The sequence below is a fragment of the Rhinolophus ferrumequinum genome, chromosome 14, assembly GCF_004115265.2.
Source record: "Rhinolophus ferrumequinum isolate MPI-CBG mRhiFer1 chromosome 14, mRhiFer1_v1.p, whole genome shotgun sequence".
Lineage (NCBI taxonomy): Eukaryota > Metazoa > Chordata > Mammalia > Chiroptera > Rhinolophidae > Rhinolophus > Rhinolophus ferrumequinum.
Window position 1 is genome coordinate 39,785,587 of NC_046297.1, and position 24,069 is coordinate 39,809,655.

A 24,069-nucleotide genomic window follows, 5' to 3' on the forward strand; every position below is an offset into this window, starting at 1 on the left:
GTGCACACAGCTTCAGGTATACTCCTCTGTTGGTTCTAGAAAAATATTGTGTGTCGTGGTATGGAATTAACCCCTGGTCATTCACAAAAGGTGAAAGCATTCACACAAGACTATAAAGTGGGAGAGTGAAGAAAGGTTTTATTAAAGTTAGGGCAGAGGGGAGTTAGAGGGGGTGGGGGGTGCGGGTTGCATGGGGCAGAGTCCAGAGTTTGAGTGTAGACAGCTGCACCTAACTTTAGGTTAGCTTTTTCTTAATATAGGAAAGAGGGAGTCAGGCAGGCAGGTTTGAGGGCTGACATCCTTCCTGGGGTCGGGTCTGTTTGCAGAAGATGTTCATCTCAGGACTCTGGACTCAGACTCTGCCATTGGCCATAGTGGCTGGGACTTGAATGCATTTCCAGTGAAAACTGCAAGGGAGTTGTAAATTGGATTCCAGTGTCCGGGCGCCTGAGGATTAAGAAATTGCTCTTTCCCAGGTTAGGATGTTGTTAATCAATGAGGTATGGGTTTACTTGAGAAAGGGAACAGAGTTCTTAAGTTAATCAGTGAGGGGAGAACAAAGAGGAAACAGATGAATATCAGGATGGATCTAAGTGCAAACCAAATCTAATTACAGGTGCCTAGATAGTAAGAGCTGTGCTGTGAGTTAAACTGCAAACTAGCTAAGTCTAACTGCGTTATTGATTCCCTGAATTTCACCCTTACGTTGTGAGTGAGATTGGGCTGGATGCCCCTGAGATTTCCTCCTGAAAGTTTTCCCCTGCTTTAATGTAGGTTCCACAGTTCAAACTGATGGTGTGTCACATTAACTCAACTTTTCTTCCTTCCATCAATAAAATGTAGCATTTTTAAAAATATCCTATTGTGTTGGAAATTATCTCTGACCCATAGAACTTTCCAGTTATTTCATCCAGAGAGCATCTGGAGGAGTCAAATCAACACATAGATTCCCCCCCCCCCCCCGCCTCTCCCCCCGTTTTTTCGCATCCCCCATTCTGGTTCAAGCCGCTGTTTCTCAGTCTAGTTGTGTAGGACACAGCTCCCTGGCCCATGCTGGTATTATGAGCCTTGCGCTCCCCCTGGCTGAGGCAGTCGGTCGCCAGTTGTCAGTCAAGCCGTTCACGGTAGCTCTCATTGGCTGCGGGCTGCTCACGATGTCTGCCGGCCCCTCACGCTGGCCATCAGCCACCCATGGCAGCACATAGCAGCACACGGCAACCTCGGCTGCTCACGGCAGCCCAGCTCCAGGGAGAGCCGTTGTTCATAATCTTAGCTGTAAAGGGCGCAGCTCACTGGCCCATGTGGGAATCGAACCAGCGACCTCTTTAGGAGCAGGGAGCTCCAACCACCTGAGCCACTGGGCTGGCCCAACACATAGATATTTGAAACCTAAAAGTTCTGGAAGAACATTTCAGAAATACCCAGTTTTCATTGTGAACCTGGACAAGAGTATATTAATTACTTAATTGTAATCCCTCTACAATAGCAAGTGAGAACAATTTTTAGTAGTTTTGCAGTGCATTGAGGATGAAATCACACTCTCTTTTCATTGTATTTTACTTTAAAACACACGCAGAACTTGACTTCTTATTTATCGCACATATCCAAATAGAGTCAGTATTGATTTTTACTCTAGAGACAAATGAGACATTGAATTTTATTTTATTTTTTAACATTCTAAGAAAGGTTTCTGGGAATATATCTTAAGGAAGTAGTAAAAATCTAAGGTATTCACACAGCATTGTTTTTATAGCAAAAGTATCCAATCTCATTGTCTAATAATCGGGGACTGGTTTGGTTAAATAAGGGTATATCCACTTGATAAAATGTCTTTGTTGCTATAAAAATTATTATGAGCAGTATAACAGCAGAAGAAAGGCTTATGTTTTAAAAAGGAGAATATGAAAGCTTGTGTTTTGGTTACAGCTATGAAAAAAATGAAACTTATGGACCCAGATTAAATTGTAGTAGAATATTAAGCAATCGATTTGTTGGATGCTAGAAATCAAAGCAGGAGATAATTTGTCCCTTTCCATTAATGTAATAGAAGGAGGGAAGTGTATGGTGAGCGGGAATAGGTAAGTGGGAATCTGAGATCTGAGGTTCTGGAGTGTCCGTCCAGCCCTAGTGCTGCCTCTGGAATGACCAGTGTAGACTCATTAAGGAGACATGCACAGTAGATGGCGTAACCCATTCAGTCTTGGGGGACCTGGAGGGGAAGCAGCTAGGATGCCTTTGGTAGGGTTATCATGGTGATAGCTCACAGTTCATTCCTCCTGCTTCCTCAGTAGTTAGATATTTTTATTTTAGATAAAAAATACAGGTTTTTAAAGATAATATTTATTTTGGTATATATTTAGATATAGCTCTTTTAGATACACTATTTCAATAGTAAATATTTAAGTGCTGAGAACCATTTTAACTTTCAATTTGGGTTGCTATATTATTTTAGTATTTCTTGCCCAAATATCTCACTAGTGAGAATTTTTTGACCCCATTTGAAAGATTTGAAGTATGAACTCTGTATAAGTGTACTCTATAAAAGAATTTGCTTAGCTTCTCTGCTGAGGACTGAGAGAAATAATGACTTCTATAATATCAAGTGAGAACTGTTTATAGTAGTTTTGCAGTGACTTGAGGATAAACTCATCTATCTTATTTGCCTTTGGAAATGATTCATTATTATAGGTGAGGGATTCTCACTAGAAACCCCCCAAATTTGTTTATATTCTCCCCATCTCCTGCTATGTTCGATTATTTGGCTAAAATTTCCATCAGCTGTAATTGCACCATTATTTTAGGTACTTCTTATTGTAAGGTACTGTCACTTACAATGGACAGCCTAAATTCAGATGTTAAAATATACAGAAACGTGTACCTTGGGATTAAAAATATATGGTTATATGCGTGTATGTGTTTACTTATATGTACGTGAGGGTTTACAGAAAGTTTGGAAACAGTTATTCTAGATGCCTTAAAGATAAGCCCAGACTTTTTAGTTGTGATGACCATATCCCAACTGTCCAAATGGTTATTTCAGTTAATCATGGCGATTCATGAATCAGCTGTCTCCCCTTTCCTGTTTGGCCTGAGTAGAGGAAGCTCACATCTAAATAGGCAAGTGTCGTATCCCCGACTTCATATAAGCATTTAATGTAAATGCTGCCTGTTTTAAACTTAAATGCTTCTGAATGATGAGGTGTCGTGCGGCTGTTACTTTCACATCTGACATTAGCCTATCTTCCAAGGTCAGAATTCAGAGTAATGCTTTTCCTTAACACAGGCGAAGGCAAACTTGTTCTATAAAGATCTAGATAGTAAATGTTTTAGACTTTGCGGTCTATACGGTCTCTGTCGTAACTATTTGACTCTGCTTTTGTGGTGTGAAACCAGATGTAGGTAATACATAAAGAAGTAAGTGTGGCTATATTCCAGTAAAACTTTATTCATAGATGCTGAAATTTAAATTTTATATAATTTTCACATATCATGAAATATTTTTTAAACCATTAAAAATATAAAAAACCATTCTTAGCTCATAGGCCACACAAAAAACAGGTGGCAGGCCAGATTTGGCTCGCATAGTTCATGAATCCCCACCTGAGTGGAAATTTAAGCCCAGTTTTCTAGGTATTTGTAGGACAACTATTTGAATTATCCCAGGGAACTTAATAGCCCCAGCTTTTGCCCTAGATAGACCTCAGAGTGGAGTATTTCCTCCTGCAAATGGATTGGCAGACAGCAGCACTTAATCTTTTGGCTCTTTTTAAGGATATCTTTTTCCTGAGAAAGTTTTAATTCTCCCATATTTGTTATTTTGCCTACAGATCTTAATCAAACTTACATGTAACAAACTTTAGTGGAAATCTAATAAAGGCATAATTTGCTTGCAAAATAGTTGTTAAAGTCTTGAAAAACAGTAGCTAAAGTTATTATATGCAGTGTTACCCACTGTCTTTTATACAAATATTCGTTCTTTAAAGTCTTATTTTAGTTTACTACCATAAAAAAGAAATACACACCTTCCTGTCTCAGCCTCCTCTCTTTCTCTCTCTCTATTCATCCATATATAGAAATAAAAAACTTCATAACCCAGTCAATTTCCATTTTGCCTCATTTCTCAGTTGTCTTATTTTAACACTCAGTTGTCTTATTTTGCATTATATCCAAGACTGTAAGCCATCTCATCCTTTCATAAATGTAAGGAATAAAATTAAAATTTGAGCATTAGTACATTCCATGTACTGTGCTAATAAGCAATTACTTGGGCTTATTTACTTCACCAACCTTGTGAGGTAGAGACTATTATTATCTCTCGCATTTATAGATGGTGAAAAGTGAGGCTTAAAGAGGTGAGTGGCTCCAGGCCTCAGAGTTGGGAAGTGGAGGGCCCAGACAGATGGTTGATTCCACAGCCCATGCTCTCAGCCACTACCCTGTATACCCGTCTTCTGAACATGGTGGCAAATACAGAAGATTACAATATTTGTTTGGCACACTGTTGTGAATAGACATTGGTCGAAAAGCTCTGCACTTCTGGCAGACTGTAAATTCTCTTTATCAGACCCCTGTATTAGCACGTAAACTGTGCTGGCTCAGACCTTACACGTTTCAGTTAGTGTGGTATCCTCAGTGCCTGGCACACAGTACAGCCAACATTTGGTGGTGAACGGCATTTAATAAATCGTTTGTCTCGCTCTGCTTTTTATCTCGGTTAAAGGACGTCGCTTAGTGTATATGAACCAGATCAGGTCCACGTCCATATCCCCAGCCGTCCAATGTCATCTCCAGAGACAGTGACACTGCAGAGCTCATTCGTGTCTTCTGTGTCTGCTGCTTTCCTCAGCTTCTAGTGAATGGTAGCAGTGTCCACTTTGTCACCTCAGCCAGTAAATTAGAAGTCATCTATAAACTTACAATTGTCTTAAATTCTGCTTTCTCTTCAATTTTTCCTCTTTGTTGCAGCCAGATCTAAAACATAAGTCTGATTTTGTCATTCCTGTATTTCAAAGTTTTCAGGGGTTCTGCTGTTTATTACTGCAGCCATGTCTCCACTGTGAAGTCACTCCACTTTGCTGTGGAGTGTCACAAATATGACAGCCATTTGTGACTTGTGGAGTAATGTTTGAAATCTAAGTTTGCCAATGGTTTGATTTTTTTTTTTTTCTCTCCTTATAATCAATAGGAACAGGTTCAGGATTATCCCTACAGTAGTATCTGTCTCAGTTGCTTGCATTCTAATAGTTTCTTGAAGTGAGAGGAGGGAGTGGAGTTATAACTTCATCCTGCCAAGTCCATCTTATTTGTGAAGCAGCTTTATTTATTTATTTATTTATTTATTTATTTATTTATTTATTTATTGGGGAAGGGGAACAGTGTGTATTTTCAGGACTTTATTAGGGGAACAGTGTGTTTTTTCCAGGACCCATCAGCTCCATGTCAAGTTGTTGTCCTTTAGTCTTAGTTGTGGAGGGTGCAGCTCAGCTCCAAGTCCAGTCACCGTTTTTAGTCTTAGTTGCAGGGGGCACAGCCCACCATCCCATGTGGGAATCGAACCACAACCTTGTTGTTAAGAGCACTCACTCTAACCAACTGAGCCATCCAGTCGCTCAGTGAAGCAGTTTTGAGGGATCTTACTGATGTGTTGTTGTCAATAGCTGCTGCTCTTATGAGCTATTGTGCTTTCATAAATACTGCCATGCCCCTTGTTTCCTATCCTTACCTCCCACCCCCGGCCAAAGGAGTCAGGGAAAAAAAGAAAAGGAAATCTCTATTTATGATGGTGTTTTATTTTCCCACATTTTTGCAGGAAGCAGGGTGCAGTTGATTTTGTAAAACAAATCATTGTATCCCCAAGGGAGTCTCTGACATGTGAACATTAGCAAAAGTTTCCATCCCCCCACAAATGGTGAGGACCACTGGTTTCTGTAGAAGAAAGTTCCACTTTCCTGTCATTGCTTACAAGGCCAGTTGGGATCTTGCCTGTTGTTCTAGGCTCATCTCTTGTAATCCTGCGTCATACACCCAGCTGTCCAACTATAGCAGACTGCCTACATCTTTACATAGATGCTTTGACCTTTCATGACACACAGTTTGTATGTTCTTTTCCTCCCTCCGGGGATGGTTACTGCTTGGTTAACACACGGCATTTTGCTCCAGATTTCAGCCAGTTATCTTCATCTCTGCCATCCAGCACCTGGTACCACAGCTGGCCTCTGATCGGTGCTCACATATACTTGGGGAAGGAGTGAATGAATGGACCTTATTTTGGATTTTACAATTATAACTACATGCCCAGACCTCTCACAGACATGCAGTAAAAATGATGTCCAGTTTCTCCTTTCTCATCAGTTAGTTACTTTTGTTTAGAAATTCTTCAGGGAGGGGTAGGGATGGGAAATCTTGTTGTAGGGAGGAATGTACTACTCCACATAGTACATAGTACACATAGAGATAAACGGAATCACGAGCTAGCTATTTCCAAAGGAGTTTTTCTCAGATTTCTCAGCAGGACTTTAGGGCATATTATTCCATAGTAAGAACAGAAATGTTTTCAAGATTCTTAAGAGAGGGTCTATGTCAAATAGGTTGTTAGTTCAGTGAACTTTCCTTATAGGCATTTATCCAGCCTTCTATTTGCTTCAAAGGCGATGGCTCAGAGCACAATTTTAGCCTTTAACACTTAGTCAATAGAGCTGACGAGTTTTTTGGGAGGATATCTATCATGGTTTCCATTTTGTAGATATAGAAACTGAAGTTCGGATAGATTTAATAACTTACTCAGGACCCCAGGGATCATAAATCATAGAGCTAGAATTTGAACCCAGGTCTAATTTCAGAGCCCACGTTTGACTGCCTGACACCATATTGCCTCCAGAATTTAACTATGGCCATACAGCTACTAAGTGATAGAACTCAAATTTTGAACACCCCTCTGTCTAAGAACCAATGCTGAGAAAGGAATACAGAAGTGTGAGACTCTTGCCTTTTAGACACTTTTTAGAGAGGAGAAAGGTAAATGTATTTATTATATGACTGTTAAGAGTACAAGATAGCACATAACTGATAAATTACATAAGTGCTTCAGCAGAGTAATTCTGTGTCTGAGTTCAGAGGGCTGCACTATAATTACTCCAGTGTTATTCTTATGACTTTATATTACGTATAAAGAATTATGAAAATGTCATCATATGTTTGTATTTCAGGAACTTATTATAATGCAATTGCATAGTATAATTAGAGGAGAAGAAAGTAATCAAGGCTGGAATATTTCAGATTTCAATGTCAGAAGTGAATTTAAGTTGAGCCTTGGATTATTTGGCCTTTGTATGCAGTGACATAAGAAAGAAAAATATTCCAGGAGAGGAAACTCACAAGAAAAAGGAGTTAGCTTTGTAATGAGCATGTCCTGCTAGGGAGTCACAGAAATAAATTAGGTAGGATGCAGTCAGATATTGGGCTGCTGTTGACGTGTGCATGAGAGGCACGAGGAATGTGGTGTTGAGTAAGGGAATTGTTTGTTTCCCCATCGCACGCATTTTGTTTCCTTGGGGCACCTCATGGCATCATAGTTCACTAGTTTCCATTGGTGTTTGAGGTACTCCAGATTATGTTTTAATGTGGAAGTTGGGTCTTCCAGGACTGGAGGAGAGTCTCAAGCGGGCGAGGGGCGGGGTGGGGAGGCTTGTCCTGACCAACTTCTCCATGAAAACATATTTCACCTCCGAGGTAATAGCTTCAAACCGCACCGTGTTCCCTGGTTGCTTTGTTTAGTGTCTGTACTGCACATGTCCGGTGCCTGCCACCCTTCCTTGCTTTGAGAGCCACATCTTTGGCAAGTTGGGCTCGTTTTCCAGGCCCTTGTAGAAGCTTGTATCAAATCCACAACTCGCTTGAGAAGGCAAAAGGAATGAGGTGGCTTGTAGCTGCCCTCCATCCTCAGGTTGAAAGTTACTCTGTTGACTTCCTCTTTCCTTCAAGACCACAGTGATTATTTTTTTATTTTTAAAATGTCACTTTTATTTTTAACACAGTATTATTCTATGAAGATAGCTAAAAATCATGATATTGAAAGATTTATTTCTTAATTGTCCTCTGCCATTTTTTGCCCATCCTCCACTTTTCACCCCAGTAGTAAGCACTGTCAACTTTTACTCGTCTCTTCTAGTATTTCTCTTCATACTTTAAAATAACATCTCTACATTGCTAATTTTTTTATTATCAATTTGAGATCTTTTGATTTCTTGTTGTTGAATAGGATTTAACTCTTAATTTCTCTGTAGTCTTTGCTGCTGTCATCCTCCTAATATAGCCATCAGCGTTTTTGGTCCCATTATCAGTTAGTGTTTGCTCTGTGCAGATGTTCGGTGCAGAGCTCTGTGGTGTACGTTCCCTTTCTTGTATAATTTTTGTTTTTCCTCAGCAAACATTTGCCTTGTTTTTCCAGTTGCCATTTATATTTTTTACCTTTTACCTAGCCCCGATCCTTTCTGTGTGGCTATCAGATATGTCAATCACCTATTAATATTATTTTCCAAATATTTGAGTCTATAAGATAATATGTCAATTTTCTCTTTCCTGGGGCTTCTGTTCTTGCTCCAGGGTAGATGAGGTGCCACACAGCTGTCATCCTGGGCCTTCATTTCATTTTAACTTACCTCACCCTTGTTAGGATGTGGAGGCTAGCAAACAAGATTTCTGATGCAGTTTACCTTGTGCCTTGTACTGCCACCCCACCCCACCCTGTCCTGGACCCCAAAATCTCCAGGGATGGTTCTTTGAGAATCTGATGCAAGCTCTGAACAGTCTCCCCAGGAAAATTAATGCTCAAACATAAAATTTGGCATATAGTTTTGTGGATGTCTGAAGGTAATTATGTAACTTTTTAATAATACTTTCGGGAACATAATCCTAGCAACTGTAGAATTCTGAAGAAGCCGTTAGTGGCTTAACTCTAATTTACAGTAAACGCCCAGGAACGGTTCTCAGGCCTATTGACATTGCTTGTGTGGTGCTGTGACAGTCATCCACTTACAGCTTTATAGCTCCAAAAGTCCCCTTTTAGCCTGATTGGAGCTGGGCCTTGTAAATGTTTCTCCTTTACTAGCCAACCCGCTGTTAAGCCTTGTCAGTGGAGGGCACTACAGGAGGAAGTGGTTGTCTTTCCCTGGTGCCTGTGTGCACCTGCAGAGTATTTGGATTCTGGGGGCAGTGTCCCCCTCCTTGACAGCTTTCCTAGCACACACACCCATCTTAGGCAGTTTCTAGGGTAACTCCCCATGCACAGCTTCCAGCAGGTGGTTCTTTACACACCAATCTCAACCTGCTGACTGTGGACCAGCTCTGGCCTGGTTCAACCCAGAAAACTTTTCTACCCACAGCCCCTCCAAGAATATTTGATTCCCAGCCTTTGAGATGTACCCCTTTCTGTGTTGGTTCCTTCCTTCAGTACCCTCACTCAGCACTAATGTCCGTCCATTAGAGTTCTGTTTTTTCCCCCTCTTGGCTAATTCCCTTCCAATCCCCTCTTAGCATATTCCCTTCCAATTCCCGTTGATAATTATTTACTAAACTTTCTCTGTTCAAATTACTGGGTGGTTTCTGTCTCCTGATCAGACCCTAACCAGTATAGATGCCCTCTGCCTAGAGTGCCAGGTTCCATTTCCCCACCAAATGAACCACAGATTCTCCAAGGGCCAGCCTAAATGATACTTCAGTCATTGATTCCACCAACATTTCCTGAGTTCCTGCTCTAGAATAGGCACTGGACCCAACACTGGTGTTAAGTAAGACAGGGCTTCAGCCCCAGAGGAACTCCAGAGTAGCAGAAGAGAAAGACAAGTAGTGAAGTGTGTTGAGTTAGAGAGGTGTGCGGGGTGGCGGGGAGAGTTTGGAGAGTTGGGGCAGTAGGGTATGACAGAAACTTAAAACAGAAACTTAAAAAATAATTTTAAGTGTTGTCCCTCTAGGAGTCAAAGGATAGATAAATGAAAATTCATGAAATTGGTAAATATTTACCACTTTAAGTGATGTCCATAATAGAAAGAGTAATAGAGTGTGATTTTGTTTTGTTCGTTTGTGAACATTCTTTCTCTTTCCACAAAGCACTTGAACTGGATAAGGTTTTAATTCATATCATCTCTGAATTCCTAAGGCTAGGAACTGTCTTTTATCTTAATTATCTTGTACCCACAATGCCTGTCACATATTAAGTGCATAATAAATGCTAGTTGACTGACTAAAGGTTAATTATATTGAGTTGGTATTCTGGTTTGTGTTCTACCCCAAGAAAGCCAAAATCAGCTAATGTTATGTTGACAGCTCATAAACAAGCAATTGTTTTTGTACTGAAATGTAAACAGAGGTCATCAATTAATAAAGTGCCTGTTCTCGTTTGTTCCTCTCTGGCCATCTACAGCTGTACATCAAGCAGCATGTTAAGTATTTTACAAACCTCTAATTTTCAAGTGTCCCTATTTTACAGACGTGGAAATTGAGGTTAAGTAACTTAACCCAAGACTCCACTGATGAAGTGTGGCCAAGCCAGGCTTTGGGTCCCAGTTGATACAAAAGCCCTTGCATGTACCACTCTAGCACCTGAATCTCCCTGTAGTCACTTGGCCTGTCCTCCTGTGCTCACATGTACATAACACCTAGGAGACTTCTCAGAGCCACAGATGCCTCCTTCCTAGCCTAGATGCACAGCCTGTGGTCCTCCAGGCACCTTGATATCCAGGCACATGTGAACAGGGCTCCGGAAACTCAGTAAGGGCTGGAAGTCTCTTCCTGTTTGCTTCCTCACGCAATCAAAAAGTCTCTCATCAAATTCTGGCCACCTGATGGAAAATTGAAATTGGTACAGGTTATGGAAACCGTTTAATTGCTTAAAAGTTTAATTAAAGTTCAGGGGAACATACGTATACTTTTCAACATTAACGCTTGTCTTCTCTGTTTTTTGTCAGGTGCTGTTACCCCCGTATGATGATGCCACTGTGAATGGCGCTGCCAAGGAGCCGCCACCACCTTATGTGTCTGCCTAAGCCAGAAAGTGGGGCAGGGCTGAGAGCACGAGCTTGACTTTCCCGACATCAGAGCAATAGTTCTTTAACTTTACCTCTGAGATGAGCTCTCTGCATTTATTTGTTGCTGAAATGCTATAGTTTAAAAATTTAGATGTTAAGTTGAAATCCTCTGTAGTGTTAAACATACGCTTTAGCTAGAGCACTGTGATAGACTGATTAACTGTAGAGTTCTTTCTGTAGCGGTGGGTGTGACGGGCTTCCCTGGTCCTCCCTAGACTTCCCTGGGCGCCGAAACTTCCCCCAAACCTGGATGAACCTTGAGTCAGACTGGTTTTGTACCTACTAGACCCCAAAGTTAGGGAATTACTCACATCTTTTTTCTCTCCGTTCCCTCTGTCTCTTTGGGAAGTGTAAAATAAAATAAAAAATTAGACAATACTCTTCTTAAGCCATTCCAGTGTGTGGAAAAAACCTTTATGAGAACAGGAATGTTAATTGTGGAATCGTTGCTCTAATTAGGTAAATGGGAGTATATATATATTCATCAATAAAACAGGAATTTCCTTAAGATCCTTTATGATTTAAATTCAGTGACAGTTTGAATTTGCTGCTCAAGGCTAAATTGAGACCCTTTGACAATCCTCGGCAGTGAGAGAGCAGTCACTACACACGGCTGTTCTTGTATACCCGTGTCTGAGGTCATGGACTGGCATGTCTCATCCATGTTCGAGGGGTAGAACTGATTTGTTTGGTACTGCGTGGTGTCTGGTACTCCCTTTTTCCTGGTTTCCCATCTCCGCCCAGGGCCCCCTTTCACTAAGTGTTCTGCCCTTGCCTGATTCAAGGAGGATATCCAGCTCGCTTTGTCAGGTGACATTGTTGATATGTGTTTACCTAATAACATAAAAAAGGTTTTTCATCTTCTGTCCCTGCAAGGCACATCCTACTACTTTGAACTTGCAAGTATGCTAGTCATCTTTTAAAATGAGTGTAAAACAAGTCTTCAGAAAAATGCAGAAGTCTGCTTTCCTTGTGGAATGCCCTTATCTTGACTATCTAAATTTCAAGGGACTTTTATATATTCATATGTTCAAGAGTCACAACTCTGCTGTTTGTTCATTACTGAACATGCTGTAAATGAAGGCTTTTACAATTAAAGTGAGATTTGCCCACACCCAAGAAAATAATCTTTTGACTCTGTGGTGATTGATTGTACCTAGGGACTCTTCCCGCCCACATATGTCCATGCAGACAGTCACAGTTTGGCCTAAGGAGGAGGCTTTATGGCTTGTTTCACACATGTTGTTTTTAATATTTCTGTGCTGATTAAATCAGAGCATCTTAGGCCAAAAGAAATGAAGATGAACAGACCTGAGCTTCCAGCATTCCTAATCCCCACCTCTACGAAGCCCTATGCTCAGCTGTTTTGCATATGATTTCTTTGTGTCTATAATGTACTTTTAACAAGCCGTTCAGATTTTACTACATTTGCAGGGAGATTAAACTCAGAGAGAGGTGAGAGGGGGTATTTTTATACCTGTGAATCAGCCTCAATTATTTCTTAGGCTATATCTTATTACTATCCTTTATAAACTCAACCTAAAAAATACTATTCTTTGAAGATTTATGCCCATAAGATTTATACTAAGTTAATCATAAGGGTTATTAGGGATGGAAAAAAGCCTATCAGACAGTTTCACTGATCCCTGTGGAAAGCACATAGGACATCAGTTATTTGCATGTTGCTCCCCATAATTTTTTAGCTCTGCCTAATAATTTTTTCAGTATGAAAAATGGCACACGGCCAGATGGAGAGAAGTGCTGATTTTGAGAGTCTGTGTAGGGTCATCAAATAGAATCTTGATCGGGTGACACTCAAATAGCACTGCAGACATCAGGATATCACTTCCTACTCAGAGATCCCGTATGATGCTGGTGCTGCTGGGTTTTCTTGACTTACAGCATAACCCAGGCTAAACTCCAAAGCTGCCTCCTTATCTACCTCTACAAAGTAAGGAATTGTCTTCTAGTCTCCACTATGAAAGGCTGTGGTGTTTGAATTAAAACGGCCCTGCAGAGTACATTCCATGCCTCAGCAATTCACTGGGTCTTTGTCTCATTGCTAATTGAGATAAATTCCTCTTTTTCTCTCTCTCTTTTTTAAATTCATAGATTTTTCTTAATACCTCTCCTTTAAATGTATTTAAAATCCCACTTTAATATCTAGCTTCTTGCTCCTGTTTTGTTGTCTACAGAAAAACAAGAACAGTTATTACCTCGATTGTTCTCATGCCTGTGTACCTCTTGGTCACTTTACTGATGAGAACTCCTCAGTGTTTTCCATCTTAACCCCCCCAAGCCCTTATTTTAAGGTCGTGGACACTCAGCCCAGCACCACAAGCTGTGCAAATGGACCCACCAATAAGCAGCCCGTGTCAGAGAAAGTTTTAAGTTTGTTTGCTGTGGCAGAGGGAAGGGGGAAACTGTACACCTTTTGGCATGGATTGTGGTCTGTCTACCCTAGAAACCAAGCTTCCATTGAACAAGTCATATTTCCAGAATGCTGAGTCGTAGAAGAGTTTGAAGTTCAGTAAACTAGTTGCCTTCCCCTTCCTCCTACATAAACATTATGTGCTGCATCCCCCCCCCAATTCTGATGTCCTTGTCCCTGCTCCCACCCTCTCCTATTGTCCTTGAGAATGCAAGAAACTTTCCCCCTCCCATCCTCTCTGGCCCTAAACATTTGTTTGCTATATTGCCCCGAAAATAAGACCTAACCGGAAAACAAGCTCTAGCATGATTTTTCAGGATGCTTGTAATATAAGTGCTACCCCAAAAATCAGCCCCATTTAAGATCGTCAACCAGAGGAATGCATTTAGTATGTCCGTTGCAACACACAATGGACGTATTGAATTATAAAATAATATATAAATATAAATAAATATTGATATTAATATGAAAATGATAATATAAATTATAATTAAGTATTTGTAGATACCCAAGCGGGTGCCTTTGGAGGAGAGGTAAAGGCATATGTAAACAACTGAACTCGAGATGTATTGCCAAATGACCAACCGGTGTACAGACAACGCACGAGTACCATGCACACTTGATAATGAACGGACGTGGTTGTGTCTAATGTGAATCTTCATAATTCAATACGTCGTGTGTTGTAATGGACGTACTTAATGCACTCATGTGAAATAAAGACACGTTTTCTGAATTTTGGTGACTGCAATTTTTCATCGCTTTTGTGTGGACCATCATTCTTAACTGTAATAATTTTTGTTGTCACTTCTGTCTCGTAAGTCTTCAATTAACTCTTGATTTAATGGTTATTCCAAGTACGAGAAAGGAATCGTGGAGGACTCCCGGGGGAAGACTCTTATGGCTTTCTTCAAAGAGAAGTTGGATCTCTGAATGGTCCGAAAATGGCAAGCAGAGTATGATAACCTCAGTCAACAGGTGGACAAGGGAAATGCTAAGAAGCACAAGTGTGGATCAGGAAAGGTGGGGCAACCATTATTTCCTGAGCTGGAAGACGTCATCTGTGAATGGATTGCTGACAGGAAAGCAAAGGTTTTGGTTGTGCGCAGGACTGATCAAGCATTTGCCCTTGCATTGGCACCACAGTTAGAAATATGCCCAGAAGAATTCAAAGCATCACCACACTGGTTGGATGGCTTCCTTCAGCAATATGAACTGTCTCTAAGAAGATCGAAAACAATGTTCAAGTTGGAAGATACTGAAGTTATTAAACATGCACTTGCATTCAAGTCCTTTGATGGCATCCCCTTTTCTGAATACCCATTCTCCAACATGATTGCTATGGATGAAACTGCAGTGTTTATGGACCAAGGATCTCAAATGATAATTGGTCAGAAGGGTGCCTCATCAATCTACATTCCCTCCACTATTTATGAAAGTGCACATTATTGCCTGTATTTTGGCAGTTCGTCTGGATGGAAAGAAAGCCCCACCTCTAATCATCACTAAAGGCAAGAAAGATAAGGTTGAAGGTGTTTCAGGCACTTATGTTCTTAAAACCGAAAAAGCCTGGTGCACGCAAGCAATTATAAAGAAGTGGATCGATTTAATGCTGCCACTTGTTTTGTGAGGTGGCCAAAGAGGTCTGCTAGTCTGGGATTCAGCCAGCACTCACCTTGCTAAAGCCATGAAGAATTTCTTTGCAGAGAGAAGAATAGATCAAATAATGATTCCCTCAGGAATGACTGCCTATCTCCAAACTCTTGATTTTGCAATAAACAAGCCATTCAAGGACCATTTGCACGTGGAAATCAATGAACATTGGAAATAGAATGGAGAGGAATCAACGTGGAAACTTTGTGAAGCCTAGTCTGCAAGAGGTCATGACTTGGGTGAAGAATTCATGGGATAAAATCACTGACAGCTGTGTTGCCAATGCACTACGATCAGGCTAAATGGACAAGAAGTGCTCATTTAAGGAGAGCTCTATTGCTGGACATGAGAGATTGGGGCCAATGGTTCTACAGGTAATGGAGTCGCAAGAAATTCAGCGGGAATTTGGGGTTTGGAGACTTATGACAATGTTTCAGAAGGTGACATGACTGTATTTGAATAAATGTAGATTGTTGTACATGAATGTAGATTGTTGTACAAGAAAAAATAAGATCCCATGAAAATAAGCCCTAATGTGACTTTTGGAGCAAAAATTAATGTAAGACCTCATCGTATTTTCGGCGAAATACCGTAGTTTGACTGCTTAATCAAGCCATACCTCATTTCATTTTTCTTTCCGCCCTCAGTTAATCAACAATACTTCTTAGTAATAATCTCAATAGACTATCCTTATAGACGTGTAACCATTAAAGTTGTTTTCTCCAGAGAGGGTTGTACTGTATTTGGAATATTCATCCTTGAAGAAAAAAAATCCTGCTGTGCAAACTGAGCTTTTGTGATAGAGGAAAGCTAATGAGACTGGAAACATTATTTCCACTTTTAAAAAAAGATGTGTTACTTTTTGCAGCTGTTCTGGAAACTGACTTAAACATCATTAATAATATTGCTGCATGTCATGTAGGCAGTCTCTTATGTTCTGGAGGGAAGAAGGTAGGTGTCTGCCAGGTACTGAAAGAGTAACTCATGCAAAAGGACTATCAGCATAAAGTGTAGGCTATGCCATTTCAGGGCTCCCTACCTTCAGACCTAACAAGCATCAAAAATAGTGTCTGTGGCTGTGTAAAATGGGTTTTTGGCAGCTCAGATATATGTTCTAAAAGGCAAGAAAAAAGGAGACATTGCAAGGATGTCTCCATACCCATGGAATTTACTTGAAGTGTTTCTGCACACTGGCCAAGTTTTCTGCCAACATGACTGGTGTATGGAAGCCAGCCAGATCTGTGACCTGCTTGGAAGCCCATGCATGCCTTCAGCTGATGAGAGTATGGACATAGAGCAGAAGAAACTGTCGTTTGGCCAACCCAGAAAAAGTTATATCAAAGCAAAAGTCTTAGCACTCATTACACACCCATTAATATGATCCCAATTAGCAATAACAACTGCTTCAGAATGTGAAGTTTGGCTTAAAACAGAATGATGGACTCAAGTTTTATTTGTTTGATGCCATCTAAAACTCACAAACTTTTTTAAAAAAATCTTTAACACTACAAACAACTTTTACTTATTAAGTAAACTTATTAAGATGGGAACCTCTTTAACTCAGCAAATAAGATTATATTATATTACATTACATTCCTTGGTGTATGTCAAGATATCCACAATAAATGTTGCAATAGAGCAAAGAGTTTGGAAGGAAACTGTGACCCTGAGTAGACAGCATAATCAGCCAGCATTGAGGATTTGAGCCAAATTTCTCTCAGGAAAGGCTAGGCTTGAATGTGTCATCTTGTCTGCTACTTGCTAGTCACATGTCTGGTGCTGTGACATCTAAGCTCCCTTTGTGCTTACTCACAACTTGAAATGTCATAGGTAGTAACAGATCCCAGATTTCTGGGATCCAAGATTTGGGGCATCCAGTCTAAACAGCCAGTAGGGCTTCCACCTGTGGTCTCTAGCCTGAGGAAACCCCCCATTTTGGCTCTGGGAAGACAGAACAATGGGTCTGCTCTCTGTGTGACCAGCAACAGTACAAAGAACCCTATGTCATGCATGGTGGGAACACCCCTCTTACCCAGTGGCCTTTGTGTAATGTCATTTTTCAAAATGAACCCAGCATTAATTTTTGCTTAAGGAATGTATTTTTAATTATTTGTCACTAGTTCTCTTTAGGCCTTTTTTATTACATTTATCTTTCCTACAAAGAGTTCCCATTCAATAAATAATAATGGCAGCTCCCAGTCTTCTCTGTCATGATGACCCATTGACATTTCATATTCATTGTGCCCAAAATGGAAAATAGGCCTCAATTTCCCCTGAATCTACTTCTGTTGACTCATTTATTTGTGGCCTCCTCATTGTTCCAGTCATTCCCAACTTGAGATCATAAACCCTCTGTCTCTCCCCATATCTAATCAGTCCCTAGCCCTGTGGCTTCTACCTTTTTATTGGGTAGAATGACGTCTACCATTTCCTGAGCCCCTCCTATGTGCCAGCCATACTGCTTAGCACATATTAACTCTTTATTTTACAGATGAGAAAATGGAGACTTTTAAAGGAAAATAATTGGTTGGTGCCAGGTTAATGGCAGAGCCAGGATATAAACGCTAATGGAGTCCATCTAAGTGGGTGTTGTATATCTTTGAGACATCTAGAATTTCAGAATTCTGTATATAATCTCACTTTTTACTAACAATGGTTTTCTACTCATTGGAATTAATACATCCCAAGAAGGAAAGGAAGCCATTCAAAGCCATGTCAACTTGGAATAGATCTTTAAATTGAGGTTTGCATTACACAAAGCTGTCAATTTCCTATTTAATTAGACTGGAATGTGCTCTGCAAATATCAACTTTTAGTTCTCACAAAGAATTTGTTCAGGCAGGGAGAAAGATCAACTGAGGTGGGCCTTTTAGAGTGGTTAATTGTTTTAAGCAAGCAATTTCCTTTTGAGGAAATTAGGTAACCATTTTAAACTTCACCGAGTTATCTTTTGAGAAGAATATACATATTGTATATATAAAATGTCAAACATAACTCAGGCTAGTACATGTAAGTAGAACAGTGATGTAATTTGTTTGCACTGTCTTAGAGGAATAGTTAGGGGCCTGGACTATTCCTTTCCTGCCACTGTCCCTGCCCTAGAAAGCCTGTATCAGGGTATGGTGTCTATTTTCACACCTATCAAATAGAGACAAAATACAGCAGTCCTTTCTCTTGAGGCTTTCTGCTACCCTGTGATGTAATGCACTGTATCATCTGTCACTGAGCTAACTTCTTAAACATCTTAATAGAGAATCCAGGTACAACTCGTACATCAGGAAACACTGTAAACTTGTGGGTGTCGTGTGGGAGACCCTGCTCGCTGCACCATTTGTCGTGCGAGGTGGCCTGCAGAGTCTCTAGTCCCGCTCCCCACATAAGAACGCAGGATATGGCTAGGCCAAAAAGGAACACCCATGGAGCCATAGATAGGGGAGTCATACCACTATAGTCTCACTGGAGGCACTACAATCTCACTGGAGTCTGGATCCACACGACCTGCAACCTGCTGTCTGCTTTAATGCCTGCCAACCAACCGACTGACCAATGAAGCTGCGGCAGTTATATCAATGGCAAATCGGCTAACTGGTTACAGCTGATGGTCAATTAGCCACAGCTGACGGCCATCTCTACCCAAGCCAGCACCTTTCCACATGAGGCCGAGATCCTGGAAACTGCTCTCTAGGACTCTGTCCCCACACTGTGCTTTAAAAAATATTATATAAATAATATGTTGCAAAAATAAAAAAGAAAGGAAGCCAATAACTCATCTTTTGGGTCTCAACTTGAAAGTCACTTCCTTCTGGAAGCCGCCTATGACTCATTAGTCTGGGAGGTATTTGTTTTCTGTTCTACTGTAGCATATCCAGTGTCCTAATCAAGGCACATCTTACATTCTATGGTTCCTGTCACTTTTCTGGTCTGTAATCCCCCAGGAGATTAAAACCTCATAGAGTCTGTGTCTTGTGTTCCTTAGTAGTCTATCCTCAGCACCTGGCACTTGTCTGGCAAGCAGAAGGAACTCAAAAATGGTTGCAAGAATAAGAATAAATAAGCATGCAAGAGAAATTAAAACCTCCTGTAATGCCACTCATGGCACCTGTGATTAAGTTCTTTAAGAAGAACTCAGTGGGGCTTAAACTCCCTAGAGACCACTTATCACAGAAGAACCCACTGGGGAAAAGTCTCATTTCTACAGACCGAGCAAGGAAACAAAGGGAGGGTCACTCCTCCAACAAACCCTACCAACGCCACAGCCAGAGTAGTGGTTAGTGTGTATGTGTGTGTGAGAGGGGGGCAATCTTGACTTCTAGAAGAAAATTGTAAAGCTGATAGGCAAAAACCGGCAAATTAGTAATGAAAGAATTGATTTCTGAAGAAAAATTAAAGGACGGATCACATGAGAGCCTAGCTAATGCTGTGCTTCAATTTGAAATGAAAAGGAAATGGCATTCTTAGCTCTTATTCTTGTGATTAAGAAGAATAATAGTCTCTCCTTGTCGCGTTCTCCGGTAAAGCAGCAGAGGATGGAGAACGCGATGGATCCGCTGGAGCAGTTCACCACCCCGTTCACCACCGTGGTGGCCGACGCGGGCGACTTCCATGCCATCGACAAGTACAAGCCACAGGATGCCACCACCACCCAGTTCCTGATCCTGGCTGCCACGCCGATGCCCGCATTCCAGGAGCTGGTGGAAGAAGCCATTGCTTAGGGAAATAGCTGGGCGGGTCACAAGAGGAGCAGATTCAAAAGGCCATTGATAACCTTTTTGTGTTGTTTGGAGCAGAAACACTGAAGAAGATCCCGGGCCGCGTATCCATGGAAGTCGATACGAGGCTCTCCTTTGACAAGGACGCCATGGTGGCCTGAGCCAGGCGTCTCATCGAGCTCCACAAGGATGCCCGGGTAAGCAAGGGCCGGATTCTGATAAAGCTGCTGTCCACCTGCAAGGGAATTGAGGCTGCAGAGGAGCTCAAGGAGCAGCATGGCGTCCACTGCAACGTGACGCTGCTCTTCTTCACTCAGGCTGTCGCCTGCGCTGAGGCGGGCGTGATGCTCACCTCCTCCTTCGAGCTGCGCATGCTGAACTGACACATGGCCAACACCTGCCAGAAGTCTTCCGACCACTGGAGGACCCCGGCGTGAAGAGCGACCAAGACCTACAACTATTCTTCTACAAGAAGTTCGGCTGCAAGACCATGGTCATGGGCGCCTCCTTCTGCAACACCAAGGAGATCAAGGTGCTGGCGGGCTGCGACTTCCTCAGCATCTCACCCAAGCTGCTGGGGGAGCTGCTCAGGGACAGCAGCAACCTGGCGCTCGTGCTCTCGGCCAAGGCAGCCCAGTCCAGTGACCTGGAGAAGATCCACCAGGACGAGAAGGCCTTCTGCTGGCTGCACAACGAGAACCAGATGGCCGTGGAGAAGCTCTCGGATGAGATCCAGAAGTTTGCTGCAGACCCATGAAGCTGGCGGAACGAATGTTCAGCGCAGAGAACAGAAACTAGCTCAGTACCTGAGGTTGGACACGGATCTATGCGGGCCGTGAACTTGGGTTTGATTGCAATGCCTGGCGATGAATCTTGCTTTTTTTTTTTTTTTTTTTTTTACCAATTGGAGCATGGATGGACTGTAAATTTCTGATTTTATGTAAAACTTTGCCTAATGCATTAAAGCAGTCACTTTTTCTGTAAAATAAAATAAAATAATAATTCCTTTTATGTGAGTTTAATTCAGTAGGGCTCTGAATGAAGAATTAAATAACTAAATGTACTCTTCCTTGGAACTTGCTCTTTTCCCTTTCCTAGCAGGTCATTGTATCATTAGATCAATCAATGACCAGATTTGAGATCCTATGGGATCCGGAGGCCTTGGGTATATGGGGAAAAATTCTGAACAGTTAACATGTAACTGAAATATAGTGATGTGTTCACCCACTTCCTGAGCACTTCAGATGTAAATTAACCTCTGAAGAACTATGTGTGATAAAGCATGTTTGTCTTTTCTCCTTTACAAGAATATCCCAAGATTCTAATAATAAAGCCATGTCAATTCCCTATCTTCCCCTAACATTCCCAGCTTGAGGCAACCACTCGTTTACTTTCCATCTCTATGGATTTGCCTATTCTGGACATGGAATTATATAACGTGTTGTCTTTAGTGGTTGGCTCTTTCACTCAGCATGTTTTCAAGGTTTATCCATTATGTAGCATAGATCAGTATTTCATTCCTTTTTATTGCTGAATACTATTCCATTTTACTTATTCATTCATCTGTTGGTGGACATGTAGGTTGTTTCTACCTATTGACTATTATAAATAATGCTGCTATGAACATTTGTGTACACGTTTTTGTGTAGGCATATGTTTTCATTTCTCTTGGGTACATACCTAGGAATGGAATTGCTGAGTCATATAATAACTGTATGTTTAACTTTTTGAGAAGTCGCCAAACTGTTTTCCATACTGGCTGCACCATTTTACAATTCCAGCAGCAATGTATGCGGGTTCCCATTTCTCTATATCTTTATGACGCACTTGTTATTGGCCATCGTTTTTATTATAGCAATCCAATGGGTGCGATGTGGTTTTGATTTGCGTTTCTCTGATGGTGAATGATGTTCAGCATCTTTTTACTTCCTTATTGACCAGTTGTATATCTTCTCTGGAAAAATGTCTATTCAGAAACTTCACCCACTTATTAAGTGGGTTATCTTTTTGTTATTGAATTGTGAGAGTCCTTTATATATTCTAGATACTAGTCGCTTACTTGCCAAAATAAGATACAAATCTATGATTTGCAAAAACTTCCCCCATTTTTGGGGTTGTCTTTTCTTGATGGTCCATTGAAGCACAAAACTTTTAATTTTGATGAACTCCCGTTGAGTTTTTCTTTTGTCATTTGTGATTTTGGAGTCATAGCCAAGAAATCATTGCCTAATCCAAGGTCATGAAGATATATTTCTATCTTTTCTTCTAAGTGTTTAATAGATTTAGTCTTACATTGAGGTCTGTGATCCATTTTGAATTAATTTTTGTATGTGGTAAGTGATATGGATCCAATTTAACTTTTTCCCATGTGACAATCTAGTAGTCCCAACACCACCTGTGGAATTCTTTCCCCCATTGAGTGGTCTTAACATCTTTGTTAAAAATCAATTAACTGTAAACATGAGGGTTTTGTACTCTCAATTCTATTCTGTTGAATTATATGCCTATCTTTATGCAGGAAACACATTGTCTTGATTTATTGTAGCTTTGTAGTAAGTTTTGAAATTAGGAAGAGTGAGTCCTTCAACTTTGTTCTTTTTCAAGATTGTTTTGGCTATTCTTGGTTCCTTAAATTTCCATATGAAATTTTCATCAGCTTAATTTCTGCAAAGAAGCCAGCTGGGATTTTGATAGGAATTGTGTTCATTCTTAGATCAACCAAGGGAGTATTGCCATCTTAACAACATTAAGTCGTCCAATCTATGAATATGGAATGTCTTTCCATTTATTTAAATCTCCTTTAATTTATTTCAACAACATTTTGTACTTATTTTGTTAAATTTATTTCTAAGTGATTTATTCTTCTTGATGTTATTGTCAATGGAATTTTCTTAGTTTCATTGTATAGAAGTGCAATTGGTTTTTATCTGTTGATCTTATAAACTGCAATCTTGCTGAACTAATTTATTAGTTCTAATAGTTTTTTTAGTGAATTCTTTAGAATTTCTATTGTCAGCGAGGGGGAAACATTTCTTCCTACACTTCTTAGTTCTTATTGATGGGTCTAACAATTAAATTGACACTAAACAGATTAACAGGAGGAAACAACAAATTTAATTCATATGTATGGAGGTCTTATAGAAATGAGACCCTTGAAGTGACCAAAGCAGACTACTTTATATGCCATTTTAGGCAAAGAAATAATTATTTGTGAAGATTGGACAAAACAAAAGGGTTGTCTTTGGGGTAGCAAACTAATGTAGAAGTAACACTGTTTATATAGCTTTCTCAGCCTTGAATTCCCTAACTCTGGTGATAAGGATGCCTTTTATCCTTCTGGCGCAGGGAGGATACTTTCACATGGGAGATTTATTTCCTGCTTTCAGGGGGAAGAGCGGGATTTAGAGTGTCTTAAGAAACAAGCTATTTCTTAAGTAATTTTAATTCAGAATAATCAGTATGCCACTGTGGTATATTTTGGGGTGGCCTATCTTGAGCCCCAACACTATCTACTAGATCATGTCTTCTGCAAATAGAGACAGTTTTACTTCTTTCTTTCCAATCTGATGCCTTTTATTTCCATTTTCTTGCCTTGGCTGGAACTTCTAGTACAATACAAGTGGTGAGAGAGGACATTCTTGTCTTGTTCTCATGCTAGAGGGAAAGCTTCCAGTCTTCCACAATTAATATGTTAGTTGTGAGGGTTTTGCAGACGCCTTTTACCAGGTTGAGGAAGTCCTTTATACTTTTAGTGTGTTGAGGGTTTCTATCATGAAGAAACGTTGAATTTTCTCAAATGCTTTTTCTGCATCTATTGAGAAGATCATGTGGTTTTTGTTCTTTATTCTGTTGATATGGTGCATTGCATTATAATTGAGCCTTGAAGAATGTGGAGGCACTGACTTCTCCTCAGTCAAAGTCTGCATATAACTTTTCACTTCCCCAAAATTTAACTATAGTTGTCTTTTGGTATCTGCAGGGGATTGGTTCCAGGACCCCTCGCAGATACCCAAATCCACAGATACTCAAGTCCCTCATATAAAATGATGTAAAACAATGCATACAGTTGGCCCTTTGTATCCATAGATTCCCAACCATGGATCAAAAAATGCTATTTTTGATCCACGTTTGGTTGACTGTGCAGTGGATATTGAAAGTGGACCCATGCAGTTTAAACCCATGTTGCTCATGTCAAATG

At 40.6% G+C, this 24,069-nt stretch overlaps 1 protein-coding gene and 1 pseudogene across 1 annotated transcript in view; both read left to right on the forward strand.

Annotated features, from left to right (window-relative positions):
• The window catches only part of LAPTM4B (lysosomal protein transmembrane 4 beta), a 67,441-nt gene extending 55,233 nt beyond the window's left edge, over positions 1-12,208 (forward strand). Inside the window, exon 7 of the mRNA XM_033126405.1 lies at positions 10,962-12,208. Coding sequence (XP_032982296.1) covers positions 10,962-11,039 — 78 coding nt within the window. The 3' untranslated portion in view covers positions 11,040-12,208. The remainder of the gene's footprint in view (positions 1-10,961) is intronic.
• A 6,636-nt stretch (positions 12,209-18,844) lies between these two features.
• Positions 18,845-20,787, forward strand: LOC117033944 (transaldolase-like; annotated as a pseudogene).
• Positions 20,788-24,069: the final 3,282 nt, after the last annotated feature.